This window comes from Pleuronectes platessa, chromosome 5, assembly GCF_947347685.1.
Source record: "Pleuronectes platessa chromosome 5, fPlePla1.1, whole genome shotgun sequence".
NCBI lineage: Eukaryota > Metazoa > Chordata > Actinopteri > Pleuronectiformes > Pleuronectidae > Pleuronectes > Pleuronectes platessa.
This window is the reverse complement of record NC_070630.1, coordinates 4,280,254-4,293,819: the sequence shown is the minus strand read 5'-3', so window position 1 is coordinate 4,293,819 and position 13,566 is coordinate 4,280,254. Positions and strand designations below refer to the sequence as shown.

Sequence of the window (13,566 nt, the reverse complement as noted above, 5' to 3'; positions counted from 1 at the left end):
GAGGAGACTTAATGTAATATTCTGGGTCTAATGTACTCTAATAGTCTTTTCTCCACGTCTCCTTTCTTTTAGAAGCTCCTTTTAGAGGCGATGTCCAATTTAAAATGATTCCTCTTGAGTGGGTTTCCATTCTCGAGGGATCGTGGGAACTCCGATAAGAGAGAGCTTTTTTTCTTTTTACCCTGTTGAGTCTCTGGCGAACCCGATCCTGGCATTCGGAACTTTTCTCTCTCTTACACCTTATTTTATTTCGTGAGCAAACCTCAACACAATCTCGTCGGACAGGTGGCGGACCCTGTGCTGCCTAAGTCACTTATCTGTAAGAGTATAAGTAGTTTAGGAAATTTCCTAACAAGTGTGGCAATTTCTTTTTCTGTCAGTGAAATCTGTATGTGAAGGTTAAAATAGAGGATAACAAATGGGGGCCACCTTTCTATTCCCTCACCCCCCCCCCCCCCCCCACCCCCCACCCCCGCACCACCATTCTCGGGGATCGGATTGTTTGTTCCACTCACACACAATCACTGTCCTCATGAATCTGTTGCTTTTAGTGCAACGTAATCCTCTCAATTAGGTATCGGTGACCTTAATTGCCTCAGGGGTAATTGTCCCTTCACAGATGAGAGACCTAACCATCCTTCCCCCCCCCCCCCCCCCCGACGTGAAATTGAAAAAGTGCGGCTTCTCAGCAGGCCCGCCGTGGCCTGCTCCACGGCATGAGTCTGGTCGGCAGCCAGGAGCAGCTTTCTGAGCCGCCTCAAGATGGTTTCAAGCCCTGCCAAGTATTTCAGCTCGCCAAATGGTAGCACACCTAAAGAGGAGCTATTAGAGGGGGAGAAAAGACAAGAGCACAGAATCAGAGGAGCAGTTTAAAGAGACGTCTTCGACTGTATCTTCAAAAGTCTACCACATGAAGTTAGTGATTATTTGAGGATTCGCTCTGAACTGCAACCAAAAGTCATTTTCATTTATCTTTCCTCACTAGCTTCTGCCCACAGAGAAACATGAGCCAAGAACTACAAGACAAGAACTCAATCAGATCTCCACATTTAGCCTTTAAGGAATATTGATAAAACAATTGACGACGTTAATAAAATCTGTTGAACGTCCAGAGCTCAGTGTCTGAAATCCTCGATGTTGGTTGATCTTGTTGACTGTAGCGTGGAGCTGCTTCCTGACTAAAGGAAGACAGTGGATTCCTCTCTGTGCCGACCCACATGATCATTACACTGTGGAGATCCCTGCTCGGCTCTGATCGAAGGGTCAAACGAGCCAAACAATGCAAAGTGTCATTTAAACAATCTTCTGAGTCACAGGGCAGGAGAATTGATTTTTTTATTCTCCCAATTTACAGAAATGGCTAAATAAAATGAGAGTCATCTGCGCCGGGTAATTCCCTTGCAGTGCGCAGTGAAAATGAATTTAATGATCAATGTGACTCTAATGTTTAGCGCATGAATAGACAAACTCCCCCTTATACTGCTGGATTTCTACACAAACAAAGAAATATGGTAATTCTTATAATTTCATCACATCAGTGGCTCCTGCAGTCCGGAGATACAACTCCTCTGCTGTAATTAAAAGCTCTGGAAAGAAAGAGGAACATAAAATAATCACTTTGTGATTAAAGCTCTCCTCGTGAGGTCCCACCTTGGAGGAGCCCAGGCACCAATTCCTCTCAGTCAATTCAAGCACCCACACTTGTTTATTTCCTCGTGGTGGAGCTGATGAGGTCTAATTAAATTTTTCTAATTCTCCTTCCCCTCTTCTCTGTAGGTTCATAACAGGAACTTGCTGTCGCTGGACTTTGATCGAATCACCAGAACAGAGAAGGTCTATGACGACCACAGGAAGTTCACCTTGCGGATCCACTACGACCAGGCGGGTCGACCCACTCTGTGGGCGCCGAGCAGTCGCCTCAACGGGGTCAACGTTACCTACTCCGCCGCGGGGCATGTGGCCGGCATCCAGAGAGGCACCATGTCGGTTCGCATGGAGTACGACCAGAACGGAAGAATCACCTCCCAGATATTCGCCGATGGTAAATCCTGGAGCTACACGTACCTTGAGAAGGTAAGATGTTTGCACTGTAACATTGATTGAATGGTTTAAAGATAAAAACATTAAATACAAGACGACGGGGACATGTTGTACCGTTAAATTGTGGAGGAGTGTCTGTGCAGGAGCCTTGACGGGAGTCTTTAGACTGGAGTTAAAAGTTAACTTGTAATACTTCAGCCGTGTTTGTGCCGCATTATCAGCCTCGAGAACAGATATCAGCAGAAAAGTAATTAAAACCTGTCTGGTGCACCACGGATGTTAGACTGTTCCATCCTGACAGCAGAGTTCAACCTGTGAGAATGAAATGTCACTTTTCTACTTACTAATTGAAGCCAAGATCGTTGGGGAAAAGGTGAAGCGCTGCGATTCTCCTCTGTAGACGAGGGGATATGAAAATAGCTCCGAGTCACCTTGTCCACAGTCTTTTGTTGGTTTTTCCGTAACCTCTAAATGCCGAGATGGCGGCCGCGTGTTGTGACAACCAAAGAACAGATTTAAAGACTTCGTTTAAGACTTCAAACCTTTGATTTGCCGATTTTAGTCTGTTTGAATCAAAAGCTCCGAAGAAACAAGTAGCGGCTTGTTTGAGAGATAATCTCTGAAGGAAGATCTTAACGTCGTGGGGAATATCAACAACTCCTACTTTCAAGATGGAAATTAGATGTGGTCCGACTCAGACTTGCATACGTGATATGTTATTGCTTCTCACATTATGTTCGTCCTCTTGTGGACAGAACGAGGGGCTGGTACATCCACAGCCTGAACTCGGTGACAGTGTACAGGCAACATAATGGAAAGATTTCAATTTTACTTTAGTTTTTTTATTTACTTAAAAAAATGTGTATCTTCTGTCAAGGATGCTATGTTTCCGTCTGTCTTTTCTTGTTAGTTATCAGGATTACACTAAAATCACATGAACGATTTCCATGACATTTTGTTGGGGGGGTGGGTGGCGCAAGGAGGATCACATTTAAAATTGGGTGCAGATCCAGATCAGGGGGCAAAGTTTGTGCAGATAGAAATCCAGTGAATTTAAATGTGGTTATAAAAGGGGACAGTTCTGGTTTGCGCTCTACTGTGTGCCACTCTAGGTAAATGTAATTATAAATGAGTTCTTTTTTTCTTTCCTCTTTCCAGTCCATGGTTCTCCTGCTCTACAGCCAGAGGCAGTACATCTTTGAATTTGACAAAAACGACCGACTCTCCTCCGTGACCATGCCCAACGTGGCACGGCAGACCCTGGAAACCTCCCGCTCCATCGGCTACTACAGGAACACCTACCGGCCCCCGGAGGGTAACGCCTCGGTGCTCCAGGACTACAGCGAGAACGGTCAGCTGCTGCAGACCACCTACCTGGGCACCGGCCGCCGGGTCATCTACAAGTACGGCAAGCTGTCCAAGCTGCTGGAGATCCTCTATGACACCACGCGCATCGGCTTCTCCTACGACGAGGTGACGGGCATGCTGAAGACGGTGAACCTGCAGAGCGAGGGCTTCACCTGCACCATCCGCTACCGTCAGATCGGCCCGCTGATCGACCGGCAGATCTTCCGATTCAGCGAGGAGGGCATGGTGAACGCCCGATTTGACTACGTCTACGACAACAGCTTCCGAGTCACGAGCATGCAGGCGGTCATCAACGAAACCCCGCTGCCGATCGACTTGTACCGCTACGACGACGTGTCCGGCAAAACCGAGCAGTTCGGCAAATTTGGCGTGATCTACTACGACATCAACCAGATAATCACCACGGCGGTGATGACCCACACCAAGCACTTTGACGCGTACGGCCGGGTGAAGGAGGTGCAGTACGAGATCTTCCGCTCGCTCATGTACTGGATGATGGTGCAGTACGACAACATGGGCCGAGTGGTGGCCAAGGAGCTGAAGGTCGGGCCGTACGCCAACACCACGCGCTACACCTACGAGTACGACGCTGACGGCCAGCTGCAGGTGGTCTCCATCAACGACAAGCCCCTGTGGAGATACAGCTACGACCTGAACGGCAACTTGCATCTGCTCAGCCCGGGAAACAGCGCCCGCCTCACGCCGCTACGCTACGACATCAGAGACCGGATCACTCGCCTGGGAGACGTCCAGTACCGGGTGGACGAAGACGGATTCCTCAAGCAGCGAGGAAACGAATACTTTGAGTACAACTCCGCCGGCCTGCTGATCAAAGTGTACAACAGGGTGAGCGGCTGGAGCATCAAGTACCGGTACGACGGCGTGGGCAGGCGGGTGTCGAGCAGAAGCAGCGCCGGCCACCACCTGCAGTTCTTCTACGCCGACCTGTCCAGCCCCACCCGGGTCACTCACATGTACAATCACTCCAGCTCGGAGATCACGTCCCTGTACTATGACCTGCAGGGACACCTGTTCGCCATGGAGCTGAGCAGCGGGGATGAGTTCTACGTGGCCTGTGATAACATCGGAACCCCTCTGGCTGTGTTCAGCGGCTCGGGCCTGATGATTAAACAGATTCTCCACACGGCGTTCGGGGAGGTCTACCTGGACTCTAACCCCAGCTTCCAGCTCATCATCGGCTACCAGGGAGGCCTGTACGAGCCTCTCAGTAAACTGGTCCACATGGGAAGACGGGACTACGACGTGCTGGCCGGCCGCTGGACCACGCCCAACCACGAGATCTGGAAACGTCTCAACAGCAACCACATCGTGCCGTTCAACTTGTACATGTTCAAGAACAACAATCCTCTGAGCAACAACGAGGAGATAAAGTGCTACATGACTGGTGAGTTCTCGTCTTGTTCAACAGAGAGGCAAATCCACCTGACCCTGTTTTTTTGCAAGAGGATGGAAGCTTGGCAACCCAGAGAATAGAGAAATAAATGTGTTAACAAGTTTCAAAAGGGAAATTTCTCCAACCACAGCTGCCATCCTCTGCAAAGCAGCGAACTCGTCAAGGCCACATCTCAACTCTTCAGGCAGAGTCTACACAGAGGCAGGGCTTTGTGTGAAGTATTCAGCTGTAACTGAAGATAGGTTTGAAGCAGCCCCAAGATTAGCAGGATTAATCAAAAGCTACTGGATGGATAACCACAGAAACCTGGTGGAAGGCTGTGGTATCAGTCAGGAAAGAGTGCATCTCATTTTGGTGCAGATCCAGCTCAGGGGGCGGCTTCTGGCACGTTCTTCTATAATATTGCAAGATTGGGCGTTTTTGCATCATTAACATTGATTTCTCAGAGAATAATTCATGCTTAGAAGGATAAAAATCTGGATCTAGTGAATTTAAATGTGGTTTCATAGTAATAGGACTCCTGGGCCTTGGTTGGAGGGATATGCGCTTCATGTAGAAGAAATAACTAGTAATGCTGGGATCGCACCTGAAGCCTCAGACCTGCGTGCAACTTGCTTTTTTTCACCCAGTTCAGCAAACTATTCTCACTTCAGGTGTTGACGCTGAATTTTTTTATTTATTCTAAACAACAAGCCACAAATGGAAAAACAAATCCTGGCAAAATTAAATTTGAAAATAGAAATGCAGTGTAGTGGGGGAGAGAGAGAGAGAGAGAGAGAGAGAGAGAGGTTCTTTTCTTTCCAATAGCTTCCTCACAGGGACGCTGAGCTTGTTTTTCCTGCTCTGCTGTTTGTCTGCGTGCACGTGCGTGTTGCTGTGCATGCCTGTGCCCAGTGGCTGTCGTTTTGAAAGTGCTCAAAGGGGAACAATGCTGTACGGCAAAGCCCCCCCCCCCCCCTCCAAATCTGTTGCTGAACACTCAGGTCCCTTCCCAGAAATATCACATCGTCCTGTGTTGCTTTGTGGCAGGGAGGAGGTAAATGGCGGTGAAAGCAGCCCAGCGGAGAGGCAGAGCACAATAGATCCATAGAAGCGTCAGCCAGGGCCGGTGGTATCAACCTCTCTGGCTGCAAGTTAAACAGCATTGTTAAGGATACTCGACTGTGGGGTTTAGAATTCTCTCCGTTTGATGCAGCGGGATATTTTTATTTTTCCAATAATGCTCACGCTGGCTGTGAATTATAATTTTTTTAACCTGTTATCCCTTCATTTATTAACCTGTGTAGACAATGATGAGAGGAAAGAAAACAGCCACTGCTTTGTTCCGGCTGCTCTCAGATCAACAAAGCCATTTAGCCTTCTGCCAAACAGAAAAAGGGCGTTCGGCTTGGCGGTCCACCATTAGGGCCCGACCGGCGGTAGAATGCTAAGCAGCCTGTTAGATATACTGTAGTGGCTCTCCGTCTCAATTGTGATTGATGGCACTGACATTTCAATTCCTTTCACCGAATTACCCGGGTCCTTTCATTGTCCTCAAACAAATTCTTAATTAAAAAAGCTTTGTCAGGTGCGACAGTGTCTGTCACAGATTTAACCCCCGAAGTGTCACGGCGATGATTCTGCTGTCCGTTTCTTTTTTCTGTTTTTTATCTTCCAGTCATGTGTGTCGTCTTTTCCTGTGTTTTTCCGAGTTAATGACAAGTTATCACCGGGGAACTGGCAGCTGCACCTACAAACGCAGCAGCTGCTAGATGACCCGCGTTTCATTTGATGGCATGGATCTGAATCTCCGACGTGTCACTCTCCTGCTCTTTAGCATCTCATTAGAGGATAAAACCTGCTGAGTCGTCAGAATGTGCTGCGTCCGCGTCTCGGCTGCTTTGAGGTGACATCAACTTCCCGTGTGTGATTATCAGACACTCGCAGATATTGGCTTCGGGCGTCGGTGGGCCCCAGCTGTGTGTGTCATTAGTGAGGCACCTGCAGGAGTGGACCGTGTCCGCGAAGCCGCCTCGAGTGTTTATTACAGCTCGTCCACTTCCACAAACAAATCAAGTGCTCCCAGCGACTGAGGAGTTTATTAAGGAGAGAAGCACTTGACTGCACAATCTCCAGTGTCAAATTAATCCTTGGTGTTCAGCATGCACAGTGTGTAACATGTGTGCTGCACGTGCGTGTGCAGGAGTCAATTTGAAACTTCCGAATGCAGTGGAAACCAGTGAAAGAAGGAAACTGTTTACAAACTTTAAAGAAAAGAGTACTCTGATCCAAGCACGATGTTTTACCCAATTACAGAAATGTGCAGCGTAAAAATTCAAATCGATAACCAAGCAAACGTGACTGAACCCGACTCCAAGCCAAATATGATTTCAAAATGTTCAGTGTCCACACTCTAATAACAAATACCAGAGGGGTTTCTATAGCAGCAGCAGATCACAGGTTTTAAAGACATGCTGAGAGAAGAATAAACTACAGACTTAAAGTAAACTAGTGTTTGATTAAACAAAAGAAGAACAGAAAACTTCCTGAATTGAGATATTTATGAACCAAACCATTCACATATACTCAGTCACTGGTTTTAGGTTTACAGCTCATCCCTGTGTACATCACTGTCTGATCTTCTGTTTGAATCCCTCCTCTGCAGATGTTAACAGCTGGCTGGTAACTTTCGGCTTCCAGCTGTACAACGTCATTCCCGGCTACCGGAAACCAAACACCGAGGCCATGGAGCCGTCCTACGAGCTGGTCAGGACCCAGATCAAGACCCAGGAGTGGGACAGCACCAAGGTAAACCAAGTCCCTCTCCCCTCGCCCTCTCGTCAACTCACCACAGATCCACCCTCTCCCACCTCGGCCCCTCTCCTGCGTTTCAGCCCGATTAGAGAATAGACATGCTCCATGTAGCCCAGAGTCCCGGAGGAGCTGCCAGCCATCGGGCCAACACACAGCCCAGTGAGCCCTGCCCCTCGTCCTCGTCCTGGGGAATGGGGTCAGGCTAAACAGCTCTTGTAATTGTCCTGCCATTAGGGAAATTCACTCTCGATTCCCTCCACCACGGCCCATTGATTTCATCTCAGTCTTACACCGTTAGCCAAGGTCTGAGGAGTAGTAGACATGCTCTGATTCCCGCGTTTATCAGCCCTTTTAAGTTGCCCCCAACTCCACTGAATTATTAAAGAGGCCAATGTTGTTGTCGGGGGGGTTCGGTTACAGCTCGACTGGTGAATGCCACCCATCAGGAGGTCAGCGTCATGTCGAGCGACACTCTGGCTGCCACCTTAGCACAGCAGGGATTTGCTGTTATATAAAAACGTGTTCTTGTCTATTTATAAGCCTAAAAGCTTATGATAGGATACAAGGTTGTGTGACCTCTGATCTGAGCAGCCATCCATAACAAACAGGCCATCCAACCAGGCATATTGAACACAGGAAGGCAGCGGCGCCAAGGAATAGAAAGAAATAGATAGTTGTAGAAAATTCCGGTTATGTCCTCATCTGGTGTAGACGCTCCGGGGACGCTCCCCCCCCCCCCCCGGGGACGGGCACGTGCACACTGCTCGTGCACGACAGTCCACAGAGAATCTCTGAACTCACCCAAGGTACTGATCTACAAAGGAGCGGCAACAGAGGAAAATATCAAATTCAATCCAAAGACATCCCGGGCAATTTCCATTTCAAATATTGGAGGGGAGATACTGTGCGATGGAATAGAATTGTAGATTAGAAAGAATAAACGCAAAAAAGAAAGCATTCGCAATTCTCACTGAATCAATGGATGAGTCGGATCTGAGAATTTAATCATTTTTCAATGATTTATAATAAAATTTAGCTTTTTAATCACTAAAAACATCCTTCTTTGTAAAATATGTAATTTGAACTTCACCGCATTGAGCCAAGATACATCAGGTTGTGTACATTTCATTTCCATCGTTCTGTATCCTAGAAGCACTCGAGGTTAAGAGGACTTGTGTTCTGCGAAATTGAATTAGTCACATATGCATCTATATTCAGTTTGCTTCACTCAGAGACACGAGGCACAAGTTGATATGATAATATTTCCTGAAAGCTAATTTTTTCTCGCCCCGTGCTCAAGAATATCTGTGATCGACTGTGATATCTCTGAAAAAAGAATAACTGTAATAGAATCTTTAAATAGCAGCGTCAGCCCAGATTTGAAGACGTTGCTTGTGTTTGTGCCGGAGCTCTTCAGTCAGCGCAGCTCTGAAGAACCAACAGTAAACGGAGTATTAGGAAAAGAGGGAGATAATGAGGCTTTAACCCACGTGTGTGAGCCGAGCTGGTGGATGTCGTGTCCATGCTCCCTGCAGATGGACACACCAGCCTAATTAAATATAGGATTCTTTGAAGCCTAAATAGGTTTCAAAACCACACATGGTATCTCCTGCGCCTCCCTGGCACTTTATTTCTATTTTGTACAAGAGACAAGTCGGCCCCGCCGTTCCATCTCTTCTCATTCAAGCCTGTGTTCCCGCCGCGCTGCCGAATCCGCAGCCAGATTGAAAAATGCCACGAGGGGCCAGACAGATGAGGTTTGATCTCTCATTCCGCCTGGTGCTGGAGGCTGATTGCGCCCCATGGCTTGTGAATGATGCCTCTCCGGGGGGGGGGGGGTCCTGGGAGGCTGTTTGACTAAAGTGGAGGACGGTACCCCCCCCCCCGTTCCTCCCGATGCCTCCGGGCCGTCTGACCGGGTCACACTGTTGGCACGGTAAACAAACATGGAGTGGCATGGTGTGAAGTGTCCCCCCCCCGGGGCCCTCGCTCGTCAGGGGCCCAGGAGCACAGCTGCCCCCCCCCCCCCCCTCGCTGTCATGTGTTTCCCCTTCATGCAGGATCTGATGTGGTGGAGCTATCGGGGGGGGGGGCAGCTATGCTCGTCACTCAGCACCACCCTGTCCCCCTGCAGCCTCCGTCTTAACAGTGAGACAGAATAAGAAACTGTCAGGAGGACTTTGAACGTGACTGGTTGACAAAGACTCCTCAGGCGCTCGCAGCCTCTCAGCTCGGGCGCCGGGGAGAAGGCGCCGGGGTTAAAACGGCCTTTTTGTCGCCGCACAGACGTGTTCGGGCGACGGTCTCACCGCTGGCCAGCGTCCATTTCATATCGCCTACATCTCCCTCTAGTCCCGAGGAGCGTCTCGTGTCCAGAAGTATTAAAACAGAGGATTCATTTGAGTCTCCTAGGTTGTGGTCGACCACTGTTATCAACGTAGACTTCACGTCATGGTCGACTCGAACATAAAATTCAATTCCAGCGTTAGATCCCAGTGTTTGTCTTTCATTTGCATGTTAATATAATATTATGTAAAATGTTGGTCAACACTAGTCGTCTGTGAGCATAGACGGTTTGTTTGTGTAAACACACACACCACGCCTCCTTTTGATACACATCTGTCAACTGCGGCAGCTCCAGTGAGAAGCACCAGTGAGTTCCTGTGATGCCACACGAGACCATAACAACAAAGTGAACTCCACAGGAAGAGAGGCGTGGCCTGTGTGTGTGTGTGTCTCAACACATCAGCCCGAGTTAAAAGCTCCAGATTAGCATTTAAAGAAAGAAACGCCGTCATGCTGTCATACCTGCTGCACGAGTCGGGAGCTCTGCTGCAGTTATTGTATTTGAAGCATTAGCATATATGAGAATCCTGCTCCCCCCACCCCCCCCCCCCCCCCCCCCCCCCCCACCCAGAATACACCTGGAAACTTCCAGCTGGGTTAAACCAAAGCAGAATCTAATATTGGAAATGACTGCAGTGTAAACAGGTGGACTGGTTTCGATGGGGCTGCACAGGAAAGAGACTCTGAAAGGAGAAAAACAGGTTTCCATATTAGGATCGTTTTCCACTCCTTATTCTTTTGAGATTTCCTTGCAGCCAAATCAACAGTTTTCATATCGATGATGTTTTTTGCCCGTGGACGCAGACGCTCATCTGTAAGGGGGACGAGATCCAAACTGTACACGAGCTGCCCACAGATCCCTGATCAGTATTTAGTGCAGTGCGGCCGTCAGGAGACTGTAATTTCACCCTTTTTGAAAATATCATGCCTGTCACGAATGATCAGAGAGATTTGCATTCGCCGAGCTGCACCTCTGCCCCGAGCCTCCGCTGTGCGCCATTCATTAGCGGCTTCAAAGCTTCACAGATTTGTTGTTTGCTTCTGATGATGAATGTGAAACAATTACAGAATTATTTATTATATATATTTCATATCGACGTGTTTTTTCGTACCACCTGTAAAGATGTTATTATAGCTTATACCTCATTGGCTTAAACCAATTGGTTGCATCTGTCATCCTTATATAAGTGGATGATTATTAATTAGTTAATAAATTCAATCTCACATTGAGGAGGTGGGATTTATGATCCATACGGCAGCCAGCCACCAGGGGGCGATCAATACAGTCTGTAATATAAAGTAATGAAAGAAACTAGTGTAACTTTATCCGGAATGAAAGTTAAATTAAATTAAGGAGCTCAATGCACTGTGACCTTCCTGGTCCTGGTCTGAGCAGTCAGGGTGAAAGTGTGTGTGTGTAAGTGTGTGACATCGCGTTAACACAATCTTTACAAAAGGTGTTGAATCATTTAATTTCAGTCGAAACATATTAACACACAAAGAAAGAATATTTTAGCACTGACTGTAAAATGTGTGAGGTGTTAATGAAGCGGTATGAATCTGATTTAGTCTTGAACTCACTCTCCTGCTCGGTCTGAGCTCAGAGCAGGGTAAAGACGAGGGTTTGAATCCCTGGTGTGAAGCAATCAGAGATGGATATTTGGTCAAGAAGAACGTCGCCATTGAGCAATGGAGGGATATGGTGTAAATCTGACAGAAGTGATATTTAAGTGTGAGTACGTGTGTCTTTAAACTGTGTTGTCTTTGTGTTACAGTCCCTGCTGGGCGTCCAGTGTGAGGTTCAGAGGCAGCTGAAGGCTTTCGTGAAGCTGGAGCGTTTCGGCCAAATCTACAGATCCAAAAGCGCCGGCTGTGCCCAAACGGAGAGCAAGAAGGTGTTCGGCTCCGGCGGCTCCATCTTCGGGAAGGGGGTGAAATTCGCCATCCGAGAAGGTCGCGTCAGCACCGACATCATCAGCCTGGCCAACGAAGATGGCCGCCGCATGGCCGCGGTGCTGAACGACGCCTTCTACCTGGAAGACCTGCACTTCACCGTCGCCGGCACGGACACGCACTACTTCGTCAAGCTGGGCTCGGTGGAGGGGGACCTGGCCCTCATCGGCATGACGGTGGGCCGCCGCACGCTGGAGACCGGCGTCAACGTGACGGTGTCTCAGGTCAACACGGTGCTCAACGGCAGGACTAGGCGCATCACGGACATCCAGCTGCAGTACGGCGCCCTGTGCCTGAACACGCGCTACGGCAGCAGCGTGGACGAGGAGAAGGCTCGCGTGCTGGAGCTGGCCCGGCAGAGGGTGGTGGCCCAGGCGTGGGCCCGGGAGCGCCAGAGACTGAGGGACGGAGAGGAGGGCTCGCGGACCTGGACCGAGGGAGAGAAGCAGCAGCTCCTGGGCTCGGGGAAGGTGCAGGGCTACGACGGATACTACGTGGTCTCGGTGGACCAGTACCCGGAGCTGGCGGACAGTGTCAACAACATTCACTTCATGAGACAGAGCGAAATGGGCCGAAGGTGACATGAACATGAGGCTCTGGAGGGACGGACTCACCTGTAGGACATGGGACTTCTTGCCAAAGACAGTTGTGTACATGACCACTTTTCTTTTTTTTTGGTTTCGTTGTTTTTTTTTTCTTTTGACTGTGCTCAACTTGGTTTTTAAAAATACTGTCAAAAAACTTTAAAAAAAAATAAACTTAAAAAAGAAAAAACATGGTTGCAATCAGTTGCACTGTATTAATAGAAGAGTGCCCTTCTCCGTTTGAAGATTCTTTAACAGTCCTTGCCCTTCAAGTGCGGCTGCTAGAGGAGGAAACACTTGCGACGTCTGTGACTTATTTTTCGTGACTCCCATTTCCTCATCGCTGTCGGTGGTTCTGTTCAAAGGAATCCGAGAGGAGTCCCGGTAATGCATCATGTTCACCGGCTCACTCCCGGTGCCAGACGTGCAGATTGTTATTCACAAAGCTTCGCTCCATTCTGCCTTTTTGTCGCCCGCGCCTCAGCCAAGGAGATTCCTTCTCTTTTAATCACTTCTCTTTTTTATACTTGAAGCCCTCATAGCCCCGGTCATCCATAAATGATGAGAGAGATTTCAGCTGGAGCCCTTCATCACCACGAGCTGTACCTGTCCAGGCTCCTTCGCTCCTGTGATGTCTTGTCATCTGTTTGTTTTTTGTTTTTTGGAAGAGGAGGCCGGATGCTCATGCGTGGTCGAGCGCCTTCTCCATGAACTAGGAAATTAACAGAACTGCTTAGTCATGCTTACGATGTGTGGTGAAGCCAACAAAGGGATGTGAGGTCACTTTTTTTATTTCCATCGTGTGGGGTTCTTTCTTTTTTCTGACTGGAATCGTTTAGTTTTTTTAATTTTAAATCCAAGTGAGAGAAAATGAAAAACAGAATAAATTATCTTTTTTTCTATTTGACTGTGGTCTAACGACTCAATTCTGAAAATAGCGAGGAGCCGACGAAAAATACTGTGTGGCGCTCATGTGTGTATTAAAACGACAAAAAGTATTTTACAGGAATGGTTTTGAATTACATTTTAGTTTCGTTTTTATAAATAGCTATATGAATTAACAGTATA

The 13,566-nt window shown here is 48.1% G+C and overlaps 1 protein-coding gene across 1 annotated transcript in view; it reads left to right on the top strand.

Moving 5' to 3' along the window:
* Positions 1-12,495, top strand: part of tenm4 (teneurin transmembrane protein 4) — a 107,784-nt gene extending 95,289 nt beyond the window's left edge. Inside the window, exons 23-26 of the mRNA XM_053423116.1 lie at positions 1,777-2,073; positions 3,199-4,813; positions 7,467-7,609; positions 11,737-12,495. Of these exons, the coding sequence (XP_053279091.1) occupies positions 1,777-2,073; positions 3,199-4,813; positions 7,467-7,609; positions 11,737-12,495 (2,814 nt within the window). The remainder of the gene's footprint in view (positions 1-1,776; positions 2,074-3,198; positions 4,814-7,466; positions 7,610-11,736) is intronic.
* Positions 12,496-13,566: the final 1,071 nt, after the last annotated feature.